Here is a 23,084-nt window from a genome sequence, read left to right as displayed (position 1 = left end):
GGAGTCGAATTCTTCGATTGTGGAAAGATACGGTAAGGTATAGAAATACACCTGGTATGGTACAACGGTGCACCTTTTATGACATAGAGATATATCGACACCGAATCAATGGTACATCCGTGGTACGTTATAGATGCACTAGTGTTCAATACCATCGTGCTACTATAACGAACTACCGGTCCTGTTCTCCTGCACTATGCCATACCCGGTGCAACACTGTATAGTACTAATGGAGTTCCTATACCATCCTATACCGTATTAATCGATTCATATACTTCGATAATTAATTCTAATTCAGATCTTAAGCATATATGCCATAGATACAAAGAGTCAGCATCATATTCACAACCATTTAAGGGTAAACAGAATTTAAGGTTAACTCAGCTATATCTAGATACATTTCTGCTTCATTAACCTTCGCACAAATAGTTCTCTGACAATCTAGCGAACATGAATTCATACTCAAATGTACAAATCCTGTTATTTTCTGCTTCAAAAGCTCTCAAAAATGCATATTTCTACATGAGAATTCATTTGCTGAGCTTAATACTCCATATTCCACTCACAATCGTCTTCCATTCATGCTTGTTTGATTCAAAATCGCATTTCTAGCAACAATAAATTTTAAATATTCATTGAAGCTTCAGGAAAAAGCACTTAACAGGGAATTATTATACCGTTCATAACCACTTATAGCTGGAAACTTGAGAAATAGGTCAATTTATAAGATTATTATCTATTTATTTCTATCATGCATTTTTTAGGTCTGAATTGAAATAGTTTTCTCATGCTGTATGTTTCATGACCAAGATGACAAGTGACCATGAAATTATGATCTGTCTTACTTCCATCCTTTCTTATGCATGACTACGTCAAACGAATCTCCAATCGTCCTATTTTGAAATTGTAAATAGACACAGCAGTAACCAAAGCATTATTCATAAACGTAAAGTCCTGATTGTGAATTCTCATCATAATCATCATCGTATTTCCATCCATTAATAATAAAAGGAAATATAAGCCAAGGACTTTCAATTATAAAAAATTTTCCTTCTCAAACTCTTCATTCTGCTGCAATTCTTCTTTTATTCCATATTTTATTATGAATGAAGGCTTCCTCTTGCAATTTACTTTATATTTTATTTGATGCCTCATCCTGCATTCAGGAAAATTACTCCAATGACTGTAGGAAAGTAGATTATATGGGGTAGAATATGGAGCGCATTTCTGTTGATTAAATATTTACAGATGGAATTAAGTTTATGTGACATGAAATGCGAAGAAGGAAACAGTCTGGCTGTAATTGCAATTATTAGGTTTGACTGTAGCTAGCTTGGTGTGCTTTTTTCTATTCTTAACCTCAATAATACATCCGAGAGGTACATCATAGCCACTAGGGCATCAAGATGTTGTCGTGTTGTTGGAAAAATGTCAGGTTGATGTCTGGGCAACCGAACCATCTGTTATTCCTTCATTTTGACTGAGAAATTGCAATTTACACTGCAGCATGCTGTTCAGAACACCTTAAATCAAGTAAATCAAGCAGTAAGGTTCAGTATTAATGCAAGCTCTCGTTTCAATTATTCAGTAAGTTACAATACATTTGGGTCTGTTACGGTAACAATCCTCCACGGTGAATTAACAGCTCTCATTTCCAACAACCTTATTCATGGCTTGTTCTTACGTCTCATGTTGCATAATTCTTTGTTTTTCGTCATTAAACTACTACACTCAAGAAGCCAAAGTATCCAAACTTCTGTAAAATCACTAGGCTGATGGTGGGATTCGAACCCAAGAGTTCTAACTCAAAATCAACTATCGATGTTTGCACCTTCCCAAGAGAGCTATCAATGCACTTCTACTTACTTACCTTCCTGGTCGTATTATCTGCAATCCATGGTCTTTCTAAGTGACAATCTAAAACTGACTCTATTGCTGGCTATATCACACCACTTTTGCATCTCCAACATCTCCTCCAAAAACCTTGAAAAAATGTTTTTCAAGTCACAACAGAAGCTTCACATCCAAACAATTTGAATCTAATTTGTCATTCTTTTAGCACTGCACGTGACTTTAAAATTCATGTTGATGCTCACCATCAGATGACGTAAAACTTATTTTTAAAGGTTCATGAAGCATCAGCATTTTACATCCGTTCCTGCAGCATTTGCTGAAAAAAAGTTTTTATCCATTTCAAAAAGGTCATTTTCATAATAAAAACACAGCAAGAAAAGAGATGAATGGAAGCAGAAATTCAGGCCCCTTCATTAAATTTAATTACAAGGTCCTGCACATATGCTTGAGATGTTAAAAAAAAAAGCAGCAGCAAGGAGAAGATTACATTATCTTTTGTGAAAGACAAACTTTGTCGTGTCACTTTTTGTAACATTAAGTTAATGTCAACCATCTTCTGTCTATATCCACATCACAGTACATTATTGTATTTAAATAATCCACATATGGTGTCTTATGTAAAATGATATGCTTAATTTTTTTTGCTACTTCTTGCATGATGAAAATCATAAGATTCTGTTATGAATTAATTTGCAATGTTAATTGACAATATGGTGTGATGATACAGTTTTGACTATTGGACTTCTGCAATTTAAAATTTGATTTGGTCAGTTTTCGTAAGTACCTGAAAAGTTACCTTTCTCAACTCTCTATCAGACCTTGATTGATTTTTGATTTGTGCTCACTGTGACAAAATGTGACCAAAAATAACATTTTTTTGATCAAAAAATACAATTGACTTTGACATTTATATATCTTGGAATTGACAAGTCTAAAAATTCTTTTGGAAATATCCACATTAAAAGTTTTCAAAAATGAATAATGTCTAAAAAAAAAACGTTTTTACCCTAAACAAAAAAATAATCTGCGGTCTTAATATTTGAATTTTTAAAAAATTCGTTAAAAATCTGTTACCGCTGGATAAGCATGGTAACGGACGGTACGGATATCCGAGGATGAGGACTGAGGATGAGATGAGGACTGAGGATGAGATGAGGACTGAGGATGAGATGAGGACTGAGGATGAGATGAGGACTGAGGATGAGATGAGGACTGAGGAGATGAGGACTGAGGATGAGATGAGGACTGAGGATGAGATGAGGACTGAGGATGAGATGAGGACTGAGGATGAGATGAGGACTGAGGATGAGATGAGGACTGAGGATGAGATGAGGACTGAGGATGAGATGAGGACTGAGGATGAGATGAGGACTGAGGATGAGATGAGGACTGAGGATGAGATGAGGACTGAGGATGAGATGAGGACTGATGAGATGAGGACTGAGGATGAGATGAGGACTGAGGATGAGATGAGGACTGAGGATGGATGAGGACTGAGAGATGAGGACTGAGAGATGAGGACTGAGGATGAGATGAGGACTGAGGATGAGATGAGGACTGAGGATGAGATGAGGACTGAGGATGAGATGAGGACTGAGGATGAGATGAGGACTGAGGATGAGATGAGGACGGTGGGCAAGAGGAGCACGGGAACAAGAGGAAGAAGTAATTCAAAAATCGATTATCCGCGTTACATAATCAATGACTACCCCCTGTGTGAACAACCCCAGATACAAACATATCTCTATGCAATCAATAAGTGCTTTATGCTTCAATATCCGAAGAGAACCTCATTTGAAATTCAAAGATGCCAAAAATATTAAACAAATTTCTCTCTCATAAGACACCCACATCTTCAAATTTATTCTCATTAAATTTCTCGGTTCCTTAAACAATTTATCAAAAGTTTTTGTTGGATGGAGAAAAAAAGACCTTTTTAAATTACGCAACAGTATGATGAATTTCCGAGAACCACTTTTCATTATAAAAACGCTCTCAAATATATTATTTATTTACATTACAAGCATAACGTCATTAATATTGCCCTGGGTCAAAAGGAAATGAAGGCAAGAATTATCTTGTTGTTGTCAAAATCATCCTGGCTACACCAATTGTCTCAATATTCGCCATGGGATAAGAATATGACACGTGTTTTCTAAGCTCGGTTCCTTATCACAGACACATCTTTATTATCTTTATCGCCATCAATCAAGGAATAAGAAATTACATTTTTAAACGCTCACATAAAAAACGAAGGAATCATTCATGCTCGACAGAGTCTAAAAACACTTCTCCATCAAGCTCACTTTTATACAAACAATGGAAGTGAATGTACACAAGAATGTGTTAAGGCTGTGTGATTTATTTGTGATATCTAAAGTGTTGCATTTATGGTGGTTATATGGCTGATGTTGGTGGGATAAGAATACACAAGTATAGACTTAAAGTGACAAGATATGAATCTAAAATATGGCTTCAATATTCATAACACTTATCTGTGTATTTCTCATATTTCAAGAGATTTACATTGGAAGTATGAAACGATTTACTCAATGGATTGAAGTATGGCGATGTTTGCTTTTCATTAAGGAATGAAGGCTTTGTGGAAAGTTGAGAAACTTTTATTTTTAATTTGGTTAAAGCACTTGAAATTGATGAAAATGTGCATTTACTTACCTTTAGAAACTTTTATTTTGCATAACAATTCAGTATTTGATAGCTTAATCAGTTTTAATCCAACTTAATCACTAAAATTTGCACAATTCTTAATTTAAATTGAAATGACAACAAAAGGGGTGTTCAACTATCAAACTACCAGCAATGAAATTTGAATTCATAAAGTTCGTTACAATTTAAATTGATAAAATCCGTTTTTCTACATGATATTTATCAAGTCTCTAACTCTACAGACACAAAATTATCTGTAGGCAAAATTCTCTCATGCACATGTCTGCAAGGTTACACAAGCATCAACAAATTAGCTGTTGCTGTGGGTAGACGACATCAGAATAAATATTTTCTCCTAATTTTCATATTGAACATCACGTGGGAATATCCGTGAATACTCATGGAATGAATAAATTTTCTGACTTGCTTCATTCAAAATTCTTTAAATAATGAATGTGAAAATCGTAGGAGTTGTGTTTAAACAACATTTCTGAGTAATTTTTGTAAAATATGTAGGTGGATTTGAAGCAGACTTTGTTAGATAAATAGATGAATATTAGAATTGCAATTTTATGGAATAACCCTGGAGATTTAACGGTTTTGAATACATTTGAAATGAGGAATCTGAAAAATCATTGTTTAAGTTTGTGAAATGCAAATTTAAGTACTTTTTAGACATTTTACAAGCTCATAACATATTGAGTTCATAACTTTAAGCTGTAAACTAACAAAAGATCAATAATATGACAAGCAACTATGTTCAGAAAGGCTGAATTTTGAAGAACAAAAATTGTAAACAAACATTCGGATTTTTAAGCTTTTTAAAAGCTCTTCCAACAGACAAATTCGTTCATATCTTCTAATGCACCCTTTTTTAAGCAATTCATGCTAAAAATATGATCGAGTGATGTGCTCAAAAAACTCCATTAGCGCCTCTTTATAGAACATTTTATACAAACATCCTCCTTTTTCTTCAAATAATCCAAAGTGCTTTTTAATATTAAGAACTCTTCTCAGTTATCAACAGAGGGGTGATTTTGAATAGCATCATTTGAGTATATGTATATAACTAGATCTTATCAACTGCTTACTATGAAAATGGAATCATATGCAAACCTCATTTGGGTGGAAAACACATGATGTGTAATTTTTGGGGATAATCATCGATTTTTTTTTATGGGATCTTAAAAATTAGCATCATCTGAATTTTTGATGTCGCATATCAGATCAATATTATGTATTTATACTTAATAATCCATCAATTTCTCTAATCCTCAAATTGAAATTCAAACCCATCTTCAAGTTTTCTTTGTTCTCGTCATCATCATCAAATAATCCATTATTAATCATCATAATTATCATTTATTACAGATGGCTGGCGGCGGTGATCCAAAATGGCAAAAAGATGCTACAGATCAGAATTTTGATTATATGTTTAAATTGTTAATCATTGGTAATTCAAGTGTTGGTAAAACTAGTTTCCTATTTCGTTATGCGGATGATTCATTTACGTCCGCATTCGTCTCAACTGTTGGTATTGATTTTAAAGTGAAAACAGTCTTTCGACATGATAAGCGAGTGAAACTTCAAATATGGGTGAGTAATGAACAATTTTTGTACTTTTGTTTACTTTATAAGCTCTTATGTAACCCAATATATTTTTATCAATGTATACATATATCGAGCTCAATGTACATATGAAAAGTTTGATTTATGAGGATAAAGTATCTTCTTCATTTTATGTATGAGGGAACAGGAAATTTATTGACTTTTATAATTTTCATCATTTATCTTATTGAGTTATATTCATATTGATCCATTTACGATACGTTTGCTGGGTATTGTGACAATTTTATTAAATGATTTTACTGCAGACAAAAGCTAGATAGCCATGGGAACTTTAATATTCAGAAGAACTTCTATTATCGATCATTCCTAAGGTCATTCCTAGTGATTTGACTGTTTTATTCAATAAAATGCAAATTAAAGTAGTTTCTGGACATTTAACAAGTTCATAACATAACTTTAGACTGTTTACTAACAAAAGATCAATAATATGACAAGCAATTACGTCCAGGAATGTTGAATTTTGTAAAACATAAAGAAATTCAAAATGTAAACAAATATTTGAATTTTGAACTTTCTTAAAAGCTTTTTTTAACGAAAAAAATTGCTCATAAAAGCTCATCTTTACATAGACCTAGCTTTTAGCATTATTTACATGCCAAAAATAATATATAGCATATTCAAGAGAATTTCAATCTAAAATGCTCATTTTTGGATATCTCAAAGGCTATTGAAATTCTCTTTGCGTACCTTTTTTCTTCAAAGCTTACAAAAAGCTTCAATTCTTACCCTTTCGTCTTCAAAACGTCGGTTTACAAGACATTCTTTAAAAGGAAATAGTCACTTGACTCTAAGGAGGATGCCTTAATGTAGCACATCCTTATTGGTGTTCTTTCAATTCAAGGAATTTAAGGAACTATTCTTATCTTTAATGGAAAATTGTTGAACTTTTATCGACATTTGGCAGCTGTAAGTTACAATATTCAACCAAATCTCAGAATCTAAATGCAACTTTAATGTAAACAAATGCATAACCTCAAAACCATAAATTTTCCACAAATTAAATTGAAAAAATTGTCGCCTTCTTATTTATATATGGATGTGGTCTGTCTAATGCATTAGACACAACATTGTAATTTTCATAAAATGCAGAAAATAATATGCTTTAAGTCCATATGACAATATAATGTAGCCAACTAAAAATATTTGTCGTCGGAAGTTCTAGTCAGCAATTCTCTGTCTGATATTTTTTATGTCACCTAAAGATTTTAGTCTGCTAGACAAAATTATAGACTTTCAATGAGTAACTTGTGATTAAAATGAAGATTTTGATTAATGGATTGATTTCAAGATTTGAGATGATGGATATCGGTGATTCAGATATACATAATTATTATGGATACAAAAAGAAAAATTTGTCCTTTAAATAGATAAAATAGAAAATCGATTTTGAATTTTAAATGAATTATATGCTTCTTTTTTAAAAGTGAATTGAACTTTAACGGTTTTTTAGTTTTTGAATTATGAAATTTCTAAAACTTTAGTACAAATTGTAAACAATTTGAACAATTTCGAATTAAAAGTGTGATTTTGCTCAAGTGTTAATCTATTTAAATCCTGCAAATTTGAAGTTGATCAGCACTCAGAACAGTAAATTTATTGCAGCCCACGCGTTGATCAAATCAGTTCCAATTTGCAGCCCACACAAGTCAACATTTACAATCACAAATTCAACAATCAGACTTGTAATGATTCTAATGAAAAGGTTACTAGAGTTCATCAACTTTCTAATTTTAAATTGAGTTCAAATCTCTTCTCCTGCATACAACATCCATATCCAGCTCAAAATCTATTATTAGCAGATCATGTTATTATTCATTAAAACTTTCCATTTACAGTTCTATAACTTCATTTAATTGTTTTTGCTTCTAGTGACACATTTACCTAAATCACACTCTATCGTATATGTGCAACAATACAAAAGCGTCATACCACAAACTATAATTATCATGCATAAACTCATTCACTTTTAAATGTAATAAAAAAAGGGACGAAAAAAAGTGAAAATTTTTTGTGTTCATGTCAAAAGTAAATTACAAACAATAGAATGGGAACTAAGTAAAATAAAAATTATGATCAGAGTCAGTGGCAGTAGGTTAACATGAGTGTAATAAAAATTAATGTGAATTTACCCTTGACGCGCTCCATGTAGACTTGCCTGGAATGTCTCCTGTATACGTATTTCATAATCTATATCAGTGGTGGACAACCTTCTTTACGCCACGTCACATATCATACGGTTCATGGCAATTCCAAAAATGATGACAGACTAGTGTGTCGTGGCACACCAGTGTGTCCTTGAACTGTCGTTGCACACTCGTGTGTCGTGACATTGGTGTGGCACACTAATGTGTCGCGACAACCTAGGGTGTCGTAGTAGTGGTGTGACATACTAGTGTATCGTGACACAGGTGTGGCACACTAATGTGTCGTGGCGCTGGCATGCAACACAGGTTTCCCACCACTCCTCTACATGATGAATGCCTTTTTTCCTCGAGTGTGAAAAATTTTTGTAAAGCTTTTTAACGCATTATTTCGAATAAAAAAGGAATTTTCTCCCCTCCTGCGTGAAATATATGGAATACAAAATGAGAATGATAAGATGAAATGGAATAAAATTTGACAGTAGGGTAACCACAAAGAAAACGTACGAGAGATAATTTTAAGCAAATTTTCATATGCAGACATACATAACTGGAACAAAAATGAATAAAAAAAGAAAAAGAAATCATTTTTGAATTTTTCTTTTTTTAGAAGAAGCAGGAGCTGAATTTCATGATTTTTCAAAGTGCCTCGGGGATATCATCCGATATTTGAAAATGTTTGCTGTTCTTTTTTCAGCAATTTTTTTGAGCCTTTTGTTGAAGGATGAACATTTTCTTTTCTATGCATGTTCTTGGATTGAATATTAACTTAACATTTTGTCTGAATTGTAATGACTGCTGGGTAGGCATTCTAAAAATCCAATGGTGGCGGAGAGAAAATTTTAGGGCCTTATACTTAGAACTAAGGGCCTTATACTTAGAACAAATGTAGAACTCAAGTACTAAATTTATAGAACAAAATGTTTGAATTTTTAAAAACCGTTTTTTAATGAAATAAAAATATTAAATCAATGCTGTTTTTCTAATTGTAATAGTTGCAATCGAAATAGAACTGTTTATTTAGTCATCACTGTCGTCAAATTCATAAAAGAAATTAATTCGGGTCACAAAATAACTGAAATTATTTTCCTTCAAAATAACGGTCAAAAATATTTTAAAATCAAAAATTTTTGATGTAAATTTGTAACAAGTTTCTTTTCAAAAAATATTTGTTGTAACGTTGACTTTTCTATCCGCCACCATTGGCTAAAAATAATCGAAATTTACATGAAGTACAGCTGAAAACCGTTAAATAGAAATTTGAATTTTATCGCCAATTTTTTCAAAATAATTTCTTTAGATAGAAAACATGTTTCTGCAAATTTTCATTGATTGCTCAGTTTCTACTAGTTGAGTTGAGTATTTACATCTTTGCTCACACTTTTTTAATAGTTTCCAATCAATTAGCTTGCTAAAATCCAAAAATCAAGCTCAAACTAAGTCAACAAAAGTCTCAAGTGACTGTGTAAACAAATCATTTTTCTAAATTCAATCCTCCAATTATATTGAAAATAGGCAATCAAAAAAGAATCGCATTTCAATACAGCAATAACAAATTCCTCAGCAAACGTCGCAATTTTCCCATTCCAAAAATAATTTTTTTTCCAACTCATTCGATTCCTTTTTCATGTTGTTCATTATTTTTTTGCCATTTTTATATTCAATATCTTCTTTTTATTCTCTCATCGTTGCCTCCTTAGATCACATAAAACACTTTAGCTCGATAGTAATTTAATCAAACTTTTCCTATAAAAGATTCTTGCTCATCCACTTTATGTTGATTTTGACAATTTTTGTATTTCTTCATAATATTTGTATATTTTTCTTGTATTTTATTTAGGATACTGCCGGCCAGGAGAGATACAGAACGATAACAACAGCCTATTATCGAGGAGGTGAGTTCTTCTATGTTTTAAATAATTAAATGTTACTTCAGGCAATCGAATCGTTGATGTTTGAAAGTTTTTTTGGAGCAGCAATCATCGAGGGAGAATGGAACTAGATGGAAAAAGTTAAATTTTGATACACAGTCTTCTTTAGAATCCAAAATTTTAAGTTATTATATCATTCGGCCTGTTTCACTAAAGTGGATTATCCTCGATTTCGGATTATCCACTTCAATTTTTTGGAAATATCTCAAGAAATTTAAGAGTTGCAATATGTTCGTTTTTAGTTTATAACAATGTGACCCAGCCGTGACAATTCGATATATTTTGAAATTTGATGGTCTTTAAAATGTATTAATTGTTCAATTTTTCAGTCAAATCTAGTAGATTTACCGGAATGATTGCGATAAATTTGCCAAAAATTGAGAACTCAAAATTCTAATTATACGAAAATATAGGTTTATGTGTACTGTACAAGTTTCACGTAGCATATATTTAAAAACTCTTAAAATGTTGGAAATTTTTCCAAAAAACTGAAGTGGATAATCCGAAATCGAGGATAATCCACTTTAGTGAAACAGGCCGATTAATTTTGAAATTCAACCCGATTGGCACACGTTCCATGTTGCTACCACGTAGCCAAGACAGAGCACCAAACCAAGACACTTAATTTCACATGGTGATGTTGTAGCAACAGTTGAATGAGACAAGTTGCAAATTTCAATCTTCGAATAACTGAAATCCGAGCAGCACAATGTGCTCAAACTGTGTGCCACACACCATTATGTCGCCAAAAATGACAAGAAACCACATGTCGTATGCAGTTTAGATTGTAGCATATTCCGAAGATGTGTCATGACACAAAAAAGTTTGAACAACATTTCATTAGTGTGTCGTTAAGGTAGCATGGTGTCGTAGTGTCTTACCATCTGAATACGTCGACGTATTGCTGCCCTACTAAACACATTGTGCTGTTCGGGATAACCTCAAAACTGATCCCAAAACTCATCGGATAATAAAACATTTAAAGTCACATTGTCATCACTTTGTTATTGTAAATTTATTCACTGATCCTTAAATTATTCATGGATCTCAGTAAAAATCTTTAAAAAAAAATCTTTTCTCATTTGACCTTCCTTCCTTCATATTTTATGTATGCAAATATGTTTCTTTCCCTTAAATTCTCCATTGTGTAGTAAGACAAAAATTGAAAAATTACCTTGCCTTTTTCGTCTGTTATCAGTGAGAATATCTTAAAGCTTAGATTATATTCTCATTTTGTTAGTCCATAATGTTACGAATTTATGAGAAGTGCTTTGTTGTGATTACCAAAAAAAGGACGATTTTGGATGATGAAAATTGTAATTTTTATCTGATTGTTGCTTAAAGCGACAATTTTTCGGCAGTTCTTTAGCTTGAATGAACTTTATTTCGGAATATTTAAGTTGAATAAAATGAAAAATTAATGAACAAAGCTGCTTTTGGATGTTTGCTAATGTAAAATTCTTTAAATTAGGTTGTGTACCTTAAAAAGGTTTTGGAATATTAATATTTCAACTTCATTAGTCTTTAAAGTTTGATTTGCTCAACTTTTCAAAAATCGACCTGAGCAACATAACGACAAGATCTTTGCTAGTCCACTGTTACATCGTCGCATCAACGGCGAGATATGACGTTGCTCTGACAGCATTGTGACGGCTGATTTTGAACCATTTTTCTGGACAGTCTCAGTCACGACATCGAGAACTCTTAGTTGCCCGGGAGCATATGTACATCCATCCACCCACCATTCAATAAACCGATATCATAATTTACTCATCATATTCAACACAAGTAATTCGATCCCTATTATTACACCTAATGTGACCCATTATTATGTTTTGATTCATATCAAATGTTGTTCCATTCAATTCTATTCCTTTCAATTACGCTAGCATTATCTAAATCAGGGGTGTGCAACATTTTATTTTTCATGGCACACTTTGGTCATAATCCTTGAGCAAAATCACACATGACATACTGTTTCTGTCGCTTCATGATCACACTAGTGTGTCACGCCACACAAGTTACCCACCACTGTTCTAAACTTAAAGAGTTTCATCATGCTGCCCACAATGTTATTGGGTTTCATTCAATTTTCGACTACGATCATGTTACATCTCATTAGCCTCTATTTTTCGTTTCATGAGGTTTCTATGGTGCATTGAAATGTAATTACTTATTTATCCGCAGATCGAAGAGCTCTTTTTTTTGTGTCAACAAATTCATCAAAATTAGACGGATGAAAAGATGTTTGATAACTTCCGCTTGACAATTGTTGGAGTTAATTTTTTTGGGTCTTGTTTTGCGAAAGAAAACTTTTTCGATTCCTTTTTTTCCCCACAAAATTGGTGATGATTATTAAAATTTCCATTTGAATAGACATGACCAACATTACGTGACGACAAACAAATATGTCAATTAATGTCAATTTCATTTTATCAATTTACGGATGGTAATTACTCGATCAAATGGTTCAAAAAGTGTCAAGAGACAAATTTTGGAAACAAAAGTTTGTGTTCGTTTAGACTCTTTGTTGATCAATAGAAGCAAATGTTGCTGATAAGCTGGGTTGAGTTAGGAATTCAAATTTGTTGACATCTGCGGAAGTCTAGACATCAAAGAATTGAGGCAGTACTAAGCAATTCAGTCATTTAAGGCTATAAATGGAATATTATTGAAATAACGGTCATTTAGAATTTGAATTATCTGAGCAACTGTGTAGTTGATTACCCCTTTCAATGTTGTTGTTCCATTTTATTTGTATTTATCTAGTTTTCTTCAAAAATGAAACAGTAAACATCGATTTCAAGCCTTAAAGCTTTGTAAATTGATATTAATTTATTTAAATTTAATTAAAACTGTTTTGATTTCACTATCAGAACAGAAACCAACCATTTTATAACTCAATAAACAATGAAAAATTCTTCAATTTTTATCAAACCTAAAAAACATTCACAAAATATTCTTAATAATTTATTCACGTCTCCGTCAACATCAACAAAACGTCATTCGATTGTCTCTACAGTCTACAATATAATAATTTAAGTCAATTTATAAATAATTTCATTTTCTATTTATTTTCACAATATTTTTTTTTCAAAACAGCAATGGGCTTCATTCTCATGTATGACATCACGAACGAGGAGAGCTTCAATTCAGTTCAAGATTGGTAAATTGAGAGCATAAGAAAATTATAATTTCATGAGCATTAAAATGCCAATCCGAATATTTTTCTATTTTTCATCCATTTTGTTTTTAGGATTACTCAAATAAAAACATATTCATGGGATAATGCACAAGTGATATTGGTTGGAAATAAGTGTGATATGGAAGATGAGCGTGTAATATCATTTGAGCGAGGCAAGCAACTAGCTGATCAATTGGGAGTTGAGTTTTTCGAGACTTCCGCTAAGGAGAATATCAATGTTAAGGTAAGGTGTTGGGAAAATTGATGTTAATTTGGAAATTGAGATTGTGGAAGCATTATGGTGAGTTTTGAATGAGCTTAGCTCTATGGTAGTCAGATCGAGCGATACTATGATATTCAAGCCGAGCGAAATTATGATAGTCAGGTCGAGCGACACTATGATAGTCATGCCGAGCGACATTATGATAGTCATTTCGAGCGATGCTATGATAGTCATGTCGAGCGACACTACGATAGTCATGTCGAGCGATACTATGGTAGTCATGTTGAGCGATACTTTGATAGTCAAGCCGAGCGACACTATGATAGTCATGTCGAGCAACACTATGATGGTCATGCCGAGCGACACTATGATATTCAGGTCGAGCGACAGTATGATGGTCATGTCGAGTGACATTATGATAGTCATGTCGAGCGACACTCTGATAGTCAGGTCGAGCGACATTATGATAGTCGTGTCGAGCGACACTACGATAGTCATGTCGAGCGATACTATGGTAGTCATGTTGAGCGATACTATGATAGTCAAGCCGAGCGACACTATGATAGTCATGTCGAGCAACACTATGATGGTCATGCCGAGCGACACTATGATATTCAGGTCGAGTGACAATATGATAGTCATGTCGAGCAACACTATGATGGTCATGCCGAGCGACACTATGATATTCAGGTCGAGCGACATTATGATGGTCATGTCGAGCGACACTATGATAGTCACTACTCGGACAGATCACCCAGCTTCCTTTTTACCCCCTCCTAAACAACCAAAGAAAAATATCTCAACAAACTTCCAAGAAGCCTTAACTACCTTAATTAACTTTGTCAATAAATGCTCACTTTTAATTGCTAATTAGTCCTCATTTCGACAAAGTTTTTCACAATTTTTACTTGATGTAAAAGAAAATCTGAAGCTATAAAAATAAAAATAAGGTCAAAAATTACATAAAGTTCATTAAAAAGAATCACAAACTTGCTGAATGATTGACTTAATAAATCAGTTCAGTTCAGTTCATCCATTATACGTAATCAAAGTGCTCTTAATTGCTATACGACAATTTTAAAGACATTCCACCTTTTTGGAATGTCAGTGAATTTCAATTAGCACAGACTCAATTAATCCATTAAGCTTAATTATTATCATCCTTAACTGGACTTTGATCATTAATATTTTCATTAATTTCCATAATTTCAGAATGTATTCGAGCGCCTAGTAGACATAATATGTGACAAAATGTCAGAGAGTTTGGATTCGGATCCAGCAATGGTCGGTGGCGCACCGAAAGGACAACGCTTGACAGATCAGCCTCAGGGGACACCTAATGCAAATTGCAATTGCTAAGCTCCTCCACACTGAATAAAAAAATAATATAAAAGATGTTTATTAAGAAGAAGATTAAACAAGAAAGCTTTCTCATCTCTCAGAAAGATTTATTATATAGAACAAAAAAAAAGAAACTTTGTGTCCTGTAAAAATTATGGACATCGTTTTTTTCCCCCTCCTATCCCCTCGTCTTTTTTTTCATTTTTATTCTTATATTTTTCATATAAAAAATACAACAAAATTTAACCGAGTTTTTCTTCAATATGAAATTTCCTTCTTCCTTCCCTTTTTGATTGATCCATAAAAAGAAAAAAGACGGAATATAGAAAGAAAAGGACAAAAAAAAAATGTTGAATCATTTATAAATATATACAGTCACATACACATAATATTCAGATGATGAATCGAATTAGGCATTTAACGACAGGATGGTGACAGGAAAAATTCCATTGATTGTTCATTATTGAATTAAAAAAAAAAAAAAGAGGTATGCATATACATTTAATAATAATAATCACAATTATAGTAAGAGCTACAAAAAATGGTGAAAAATGGAAGTGAATTCAATAAATAATTAGTTTTGAAATTCGATCGGGGCTGCTGAAGTCAGAGTTGCAAGTAGGCATCTGGCATAGACAAAAACCGTACAAATTCTTGATAATTTGTATGTTTTTTCTCGCAAAAGCCGTACAATTTCATGATAATTTGTATGGTTTTCATTAAGATTGTCACCGGCAAAAACCATACAATTTCTTAACGACGTGTATGGTTTTTCTTAAAAACCATACAAATTACCAAGAAATTGTACGGTTTTTGCCTATGCCAGGTGCATGTTCTGCAACTCTGGCGCTCAAATGATGTGATTTCGTTTCTGGGTCATTAGGTCAATTTGGTATGCAAAAAAGATTTAATTAAATGATGCTGAAACTCGATAACCCCGAGTGAAAATCTATACGCATCAAATATCTTTGTTTAAATTTCCAAAATCCGCGTCAACATAGCAAGTCAAGGATTATCGATGCGATAGCGAAATTAGGCAAATTGAGGTGAATCACGATTATCTTAGCAACCGTTTTGATTCCCTTGATACTTTTTCTACCTCAAGGGTAAAAATCTTTAAAAGGTCAAGTAAGAAACTTCATGACTTTGCTAATAAGTAATTTGAATTCTTTTGCGTAAAAACCTTCAACAAATCATCCAGCAAGAATGTAATTAATTTTCACATCATTTAAGCAGCTGAGATCATAAATTTCATAAATAATTTTGTTGGAATTCTCATTACCAATAATTTTTTGATTCATCAAGCTTCTTCAATTCCAAGTATTTTTATCTCTATTTTCGGTTGATTTACATAGACATACCTTAGTTCTAATTAGACGCGATTTATAAGATTGGAATTAAACATTTAAAAAAAAAGTCATATCGTTGTAGTGAAATAAATTATGGTGGATAAAATACATGATGCAGATTACCATAGTCTAGTCATGATTTTGATCCTAGAGATGACAGTCTCGACATGCGAAATTGAGTTTGGCAATAAATTCTTAGATTTATGAAATATTGGAAAGCTTCCAAAATTTAATATCGTAATTGCCATTTTGGCATTTTTCTTCTCCACAATTGATTTAATTTTACAAGAACAAGCTCGGCAGAGAGAATCTTGAGATTAATATTCCATGTAAGCCAGACAATTGATTAAATGGAATTTGATCTAAATTCATAATGATTTTCATTCAATTTCGTAAACAAATCAAAGCAATTTCATGCTTGTGGAGCATAAAGGAAGTCAAGATCAAGATAAATCGATATTTGAAGATAATAAAATAAGATTAGGGACGAAAGAATTTGCTTTTATGCTTAGAAAATTGATAAATTAGAAGAATTGAAGGCTAATTACTGCTTCTTTAGATCAAATTATTGGTTAATATTTAAATTATTACCTTTAATGATGTATAACTAGATTAAACACATTAATCTGGACGAATTATTAAAATTCGATGTTTATTCTTCAAAATTCAATGATAAACTGATTGTTTACATTAAAAGGGTAAGCAACTATGCAACAATGAATAATATTCAAATTTAAAATGACCGTTAAACTTGAGACTGTCACAATCAAATCATTGACAACTTGAATCTTATCCCAACTATGGTAATCATGCTGAATTTCAAGTATTATGTTTAAAAATATCTAATGTTATGCATTGAAAAAAATCTCGAAAGATGGAAACTATGTTAATTCTAGGTTATTCGCAACTGTTATAATTGAAAATTTATCTCCAAAAAGTATAAAAAAAAAGAATAAATCACTCATAACATGAATGAGAACAAAAAAAAAAGTATGAAATATCAATTGGTTTTAGTGTAAAAAAAAAAACTTGTAAATAACACTAAAGGAACTATAAATTAAATAAAAAAAGAGAAAAACTGCAAAGTGTCACAAAATTTTAGTATTTAACAAAAAAATAGTTCGAAACGTATAAAAAAATTATTATAATATATGAAAAAAATTAGCGAACGGAGAGATGACACAAAGAAAAATTATTATAATTGTTATATAATGAAAATACATTGCCCATAATTCTTGGGGAGTGGAGTTTTTGTGGGTTTGTGGGTCAACTTGATTAAGTGGAATTAAATTTTGAAATTGAACAGAAGATTCAATATAGAGAATATTATGAGATTTTGAGGATGTGTAATTTGATGTTATAGATTTGTCTGTCTGTTGCAAGGAATTAGGTGAGGAAGCTTGTTCATGGATAAAGATCAGTGATGGGCAGTCTGACTTAGGTGGTAGGACACCTAGGTTGTAAGGCTAGATCGAAACCTTACAGAATATACGGTTCAATTTAGGCGACACACTAGTGTGGCACTTAGGTATGCTCACCACTGATAGTAAACTCTCTCTGAATTCAACCTTAGTCTGTATTAGACTATGATCTGTTTGAAGATCGTATCAGTATTCCGTATAGATATTACATCATCTGTACATCTATAGCAGTGTTGTCCAAACTGTGTGCTACGGCACAATTTTTTTGGAAATGTCATGAGCCGTATGTCGTCTGTTGTTTCGGAGTGGCTTATCATCAAGGTCACTGTTCACTTACAATCAAGATGTATCGTGACATACCACCAAGGTGTACCGTGGCACAACACTGCCCTACAGCATGACCTACAACATCCAAACAGCCAAAAGAATTAATCGAAATCTTTGAAATTTCAATAAATCTCCAAGCCAAACACAGTGTGAATGACAGGCCAAAATACACTGATTGTCACCATTAATAATCAATCAGAAACATTATTAATATAGCCGCTTATCGAATAAACCAAAAATCTGCGTTAAAAAAAGCAAGGCTCGACTCCACAAATCCAATAAAATTTTCCCTCAAGAATATTTAAATAAAAAAAATAAAAAGAAGCAGATGATGACGAATGAATATGCTCGATATCGACATAATTTTTATCTGTCGAGACAGCAATTAAATTTCGATTCATTATTTTATGATAATAAAGAAATAAAAGACATGAAGCATCTAAAGCATTTAATTATTCAGTAATAAAGACAAAAAAAAATTATATCTCATGAATGTTTATAATGTATGTTCCATTCAGTATCGATAATAACAAAAAAAGAGAGTATTAAAAAATTTATTAAATTATATAAAAAAGTTCAAGCAACAAGTTTCAAATGATGAAGAGCTTTGGAATGTGTGCAGTTAAAAGGCAAATGGTTTTTTGGGTGTTTTTCTCAGAAATTTGTGCTGTAAAATTCAGAATTTTGAATTTAATGAGGATGAAGCTGAGCAGCTAAGCATTTTGAGTTATGGCCTACGGACAGTAGCCATACTAGAAGTGGTAGTCACTAAGTGACAAGTTATAACTTCCAATAACTTCAACTTTAAAAATGAGTAATGTTCGAAAATTCATTTAAAAACGACCGTTAGAAATAAATGATCGAATAACGGATTTCAATTTATTGAATTTTTTCATATTTTCGAAAATTCGATATTAATTTTGAAAAATTCAGATTGAATTTCGAAAATTCGAAATAGTTGAATTGAATTTCGAAATATATTTAAATTGAAATTCGAAATAAATTACAAAGTATTCTAAAAATATCGAAATCAATTTCGATACATTCGAATTAAAATGGCCATATTCGAAAATGCCAAATGTTAATTATCTACCAGACAACAAAACTGACCTATGCTGCTCATAAAGTTGAACAAACTTCAACCTACACAGCACAAACCCAAAATTGCTTCTTAACTGCACACAATCTAAAGGATAATAATGAAAATTTTATTATTTTATTCCCATAATAATTATATATGAACATTTTTTGTGCATTATGCATTGGTAGCAACTTTTGGATGTTCCAATGCATATATGCCGCAAAATAAGTTTCATGTTGATGTTTCGAAAAAATTTTAATAGCAACAAAATAATACAAAATAATTTTAATCCCCAATAATAATACTTGATGAAAACTTTTTCTACTTCTTCTCATCATTTCCTATCATTTTACTCTCGACTGTATCTGATTTTCATTTTCTACTTGGAAAAAATTTATTTTAATTATTCATTAATGGATGGATCTTTATCGAAAAAAAAATAAAATTGATAATAAATTAGTGAGAATTATGAGTGATATATATAGCAGAATCTTGTAGATTTATTCATTAATTAATTTTTATTCATTAAATATTTAAAGACATTTTTCAGAGCTACTTATTTAAGGTGGTTAAGAGGAATTTTATGTCAATTATTAGGATGGAGAAGCAGTTTTGAGATAAGTATGGGAATTTATGTATGTAGATCTATGTTGAAGTATTAAGACACGATGATTTGTTGTTCAAACGGCGAACAAAGTTAGACACAAGTTGTTTACTGTGTTATGCTCGAAAAAGCTTGGGGAACGTTGTTCTCTGTTTACTGTTCGATTGATCATCGTGTGGACTATATTTTAGCGTGCTATAGGTTGGGTAAGGGATTTATAGGTGTACCTAATTAAATAAATCAGATACTGCCAAATAATTTACGTTTTTTCTAGCAAGTCTGATAACTTTAAGCTTGTCTTTTGACTAGACATGACAATATATACCAAACCATTTGATTCCTGGGTCAATGAGTCTGTCTGCTTCCAATTTTCACGTGAATCCTTCAACAATTTCCAAACATAATCCACTACAAATACAAACTATTTCATTAAAGTTCAACTCAATCAACAAAGCGATATCAATGCCAGTTCAATAACAATAAGTATGATTTTCATATTTCATTACCAAAAAAAGGATATTAATAACATCATATTTTTTATTCAAAACTCATTCAATATGATACCATTCACATTTTAATATTCTCACATAAATTTTGAGCTTATTTCAGTCATTAATAATTGTTGAAAGAGATCCAAACAATCTATGAATAATTAAAATGATAAATTTATTGATAATCAATATTTAAATTTATACAAATTATTCTGTATTATCAATAAAACTGACAATAGACAGCCACTAATTTTGATTTCCCTTTGTGTTTCAAATTTCTTCGAAATCTGCCAATTTCAATGAGATTTTGATTGAATGTTTAACATATTCTGACACTAATAGTATTAATTAAGCTACAGCCAATGAATATTTCATTAAAATAAATACAAAAACTGTCTAAACATAGCAAAATTGAAACTGAATAATTTCCTAAAAATTCAATTGAACTGTTTGGACATAAATCGGAAGTAATCATAAATTTAACGCACACAAAATCATTGAATTTGTTGACCCCAATAAAAAAATGCCAGACATAAAAGTTCTCATGCCAGAAATAACATAAAAAAATTGCAACAATATCATAGACAGGAAAACAAGCTCATCAGACACTTAGGCTCCATAAAAAAAATTTTCTTTATCTCATTCATAAATTTTCCGTCTTCATTTCATGCTTTTTTATCATCACAAGATAAATATGAAGTATAAGTCTTAGTATAAATAGGAAAAATGATGATACTTATGCAGTCATTCAGACATAACGTCCATTATGGATCTTGTTAGAATTTAAAGCTGGAATTTATGAAACAATATTGATGTTTATTCCTCGAAGTTCAAATGAAAACTAAACTTTTGTATGAAAAAGGGGTTTCAACTACGTACAAGGAATAGTTTTTAAATCACAAATAACCGTTATAATAATTAGGCCTAAAGAAATTTATTTATGGAACTTTCCTTGTACACTTTGTATGAAATCTTGTTTATTCACGTAAGGAACGGCAAATTTAGTGACACAAAATCAGTTCAGCATTCTTAAAATTTCAAGAATATCCATGAATCATGTCTTGAACATCAAATTTTGAACAGTTCCAAAATGAAAGCACAAAGCTTCAAATATTTAAAGTTTCACAGTGACATCAACAGCAAGGTCGCGTTCCTAATCGACTTTAAATCCAGCGCACGATTTCATCATACAATTTCATGATATTTTAATACTTGAACAAAAAACATATGTCATGAATATTCCATAAACGCTCATGAAAAAGTGCTGATGCATCACAATTGCAACACTTTTTTATAGTATCAATATTGCTATATAATTTATACAGCATCAAATGTGTTAAAAGAATGAGAACAAAAAATATTGTTGCAAAATTTATGTTATTTTAGCCATTTGCACGTAATCGCATATTATCAGCAGTTTTACTGAAAAATTTACGTCATAAGAGTTTGTGGCATAAGCACACCATGCATGGAATGTTAAAGATTCTTAGTCATACCAAGGTTAGAATTTTGGAGATGAAGAAAAATATTGAGGTTTATGGATGATGATGTTGTCTGTGCAAGTGTTTACCTGTCTGTGTTAATTCATGGCCTCCTATAGTTTGCGCCTGAAGCTGGCTATATTGCTGCCAAACGCATGCCAATTACCGATGCCAAGTGAACTACCAACTCAATCGACAGCATCTTTCCATTAGTTCTTGGGGCAAGGTTTTGAATGCTGATTTTTCCGAGTCTATAGCAGGCATGATTTCATGGTTCAGAAAACAGATTTTTCACTACTGATCAAGGTATCAAAATACTTTGTCTGTATCATAATGTCTGTAGACAATATTTTACTGTGGGTTTGCTATGGAAAACTTTTGGCTTACATATAATGAAAACATCATAAATTGTACAAACATTAAGAACAAGGCATAAATGGATCCTAAAGATATTCAAACATAAAATTTCAAATTTCATGAAAACATTATTTTTATTGAATAAGAAGTATACGAACAGAACAGAAAAGCGCCAACAAGATGAGAAACAGATTATCCCTTCAATTTATTGTTTCCAAAATTCTTCTTCCTTTCCGCTATTTCTTGTTAAATTGAAACTTTTATTCCGCGAACAAAAAAGAAAAATGTATTAATAGCTGTTTTATAAATAATTTATTAAAAGAGGATATTCCGGCGGATGTAGATGCTGAAAGGCAGTCTTTTTTGAGGTCATGCTGTATGCTGCGTAGGAAAATTATTAAAGAAAAACTTCTTATTAACTGGAATTTCAGTTCTGTATATCTCAAAATTCAAGTTTGATGAGAATGAAATATAAAATAATTAAAAAAAGGTGAAATTATTACTTGTAACTGGATATTGAAATTTATGCATAAATATGAGACAAAAACGATAATGTATGGTTTCAAACTGAATGAATTATTAAACAATAAAAATACGATTATGACCTAAAATTTAATTTTATGTGTTTTAATTGCATTTGTGGTTGATTTTTAGATTATTTTATGATCATTCATAAATCACATAATCACATTTTGAACTTATTTACAGGATCAAATCGCAAAATTCAATTAGAAAAATTAACGGTCATTTTAAATTCAAATTGAAAGCCATACAATTTCTACTGTTTCCAAATTTTCAAAATTATTTTGACTGTTTTTCTTAATCCAAATTTTTGATCTGAATCAACATATCATGGATTTCATCAAAAAATCATGATTTTTATCGAAAATATAAATCCATAAATTCAATAACATTCCAATTTAACTATTATTTGCCCTTAAAAGTCGATTTTAATCCTCCTAATAATTTTCAACGGACATTACACATTCAAATTCACTCACAC

At 31.6% G+C, this 23,084-nt stretch overlaps 1 protein-coding gene across 2 annotated transcripts in view; it reads left to right on the top strand.

The window, feature by feature from the left end:
• Window positions 1–15,617, top strand: part of Rab3 (RAS oncogene family member Rab3) — a 36,700-nt gene extending 21,083 nt beyond the window's left edge. For both annotated transcript variants that reach the window (XM_070646639.1, XM_070646638.1), the window contains exons 2-6: window positions 5,893–6,117; window positions 10,132–10,186; window positions 13,325–13,388; window positions 13,479–13,650; window positions 14,842–15,617. In XM_070646639.1, the coding sequence (XP_070502740.1) occupies window positions 5,893–6,117; window positions 10,132–10,186; window positions 13,325–13,388; window positions 13,479–13,650; window positions 14,842–14,988 (663 nt within the window). In that variant the 3' untranslated portion in view covers window positions 14,989–15,617. The remainder of the gene's footprint in view (window positions 1–5,892; window positions 6,118–10,131; window positions 10,187–13,324; window positions 13,389–13,478; window positions 13,651–14,841) is intronic.
• Window positions 15,618–23,084: the final 7,467 nt, after the last annotated feature.

This window comes from Chironomus tepperi, unplaced genomic scaffold (genome assembly GCF_022539635.2).
Source record: "Chironomus tepperi strain 1889 unplaced genomic scaffold, CSIRO-AGI_Ctep_v1 contig_364, whole genome shotgun sequence".
Lineage (NCBI taxonomy): Eukaryota > Metazoa > Arthropoda > Insecta > Diptera > Chironomidae > Chironomus > Chironomus tepperi.
The sequence above is the reverse complement of the archived record's forward strand: the minus strand, read 5'-3'. Positions and strand labels throughout refer to the sequence as shown.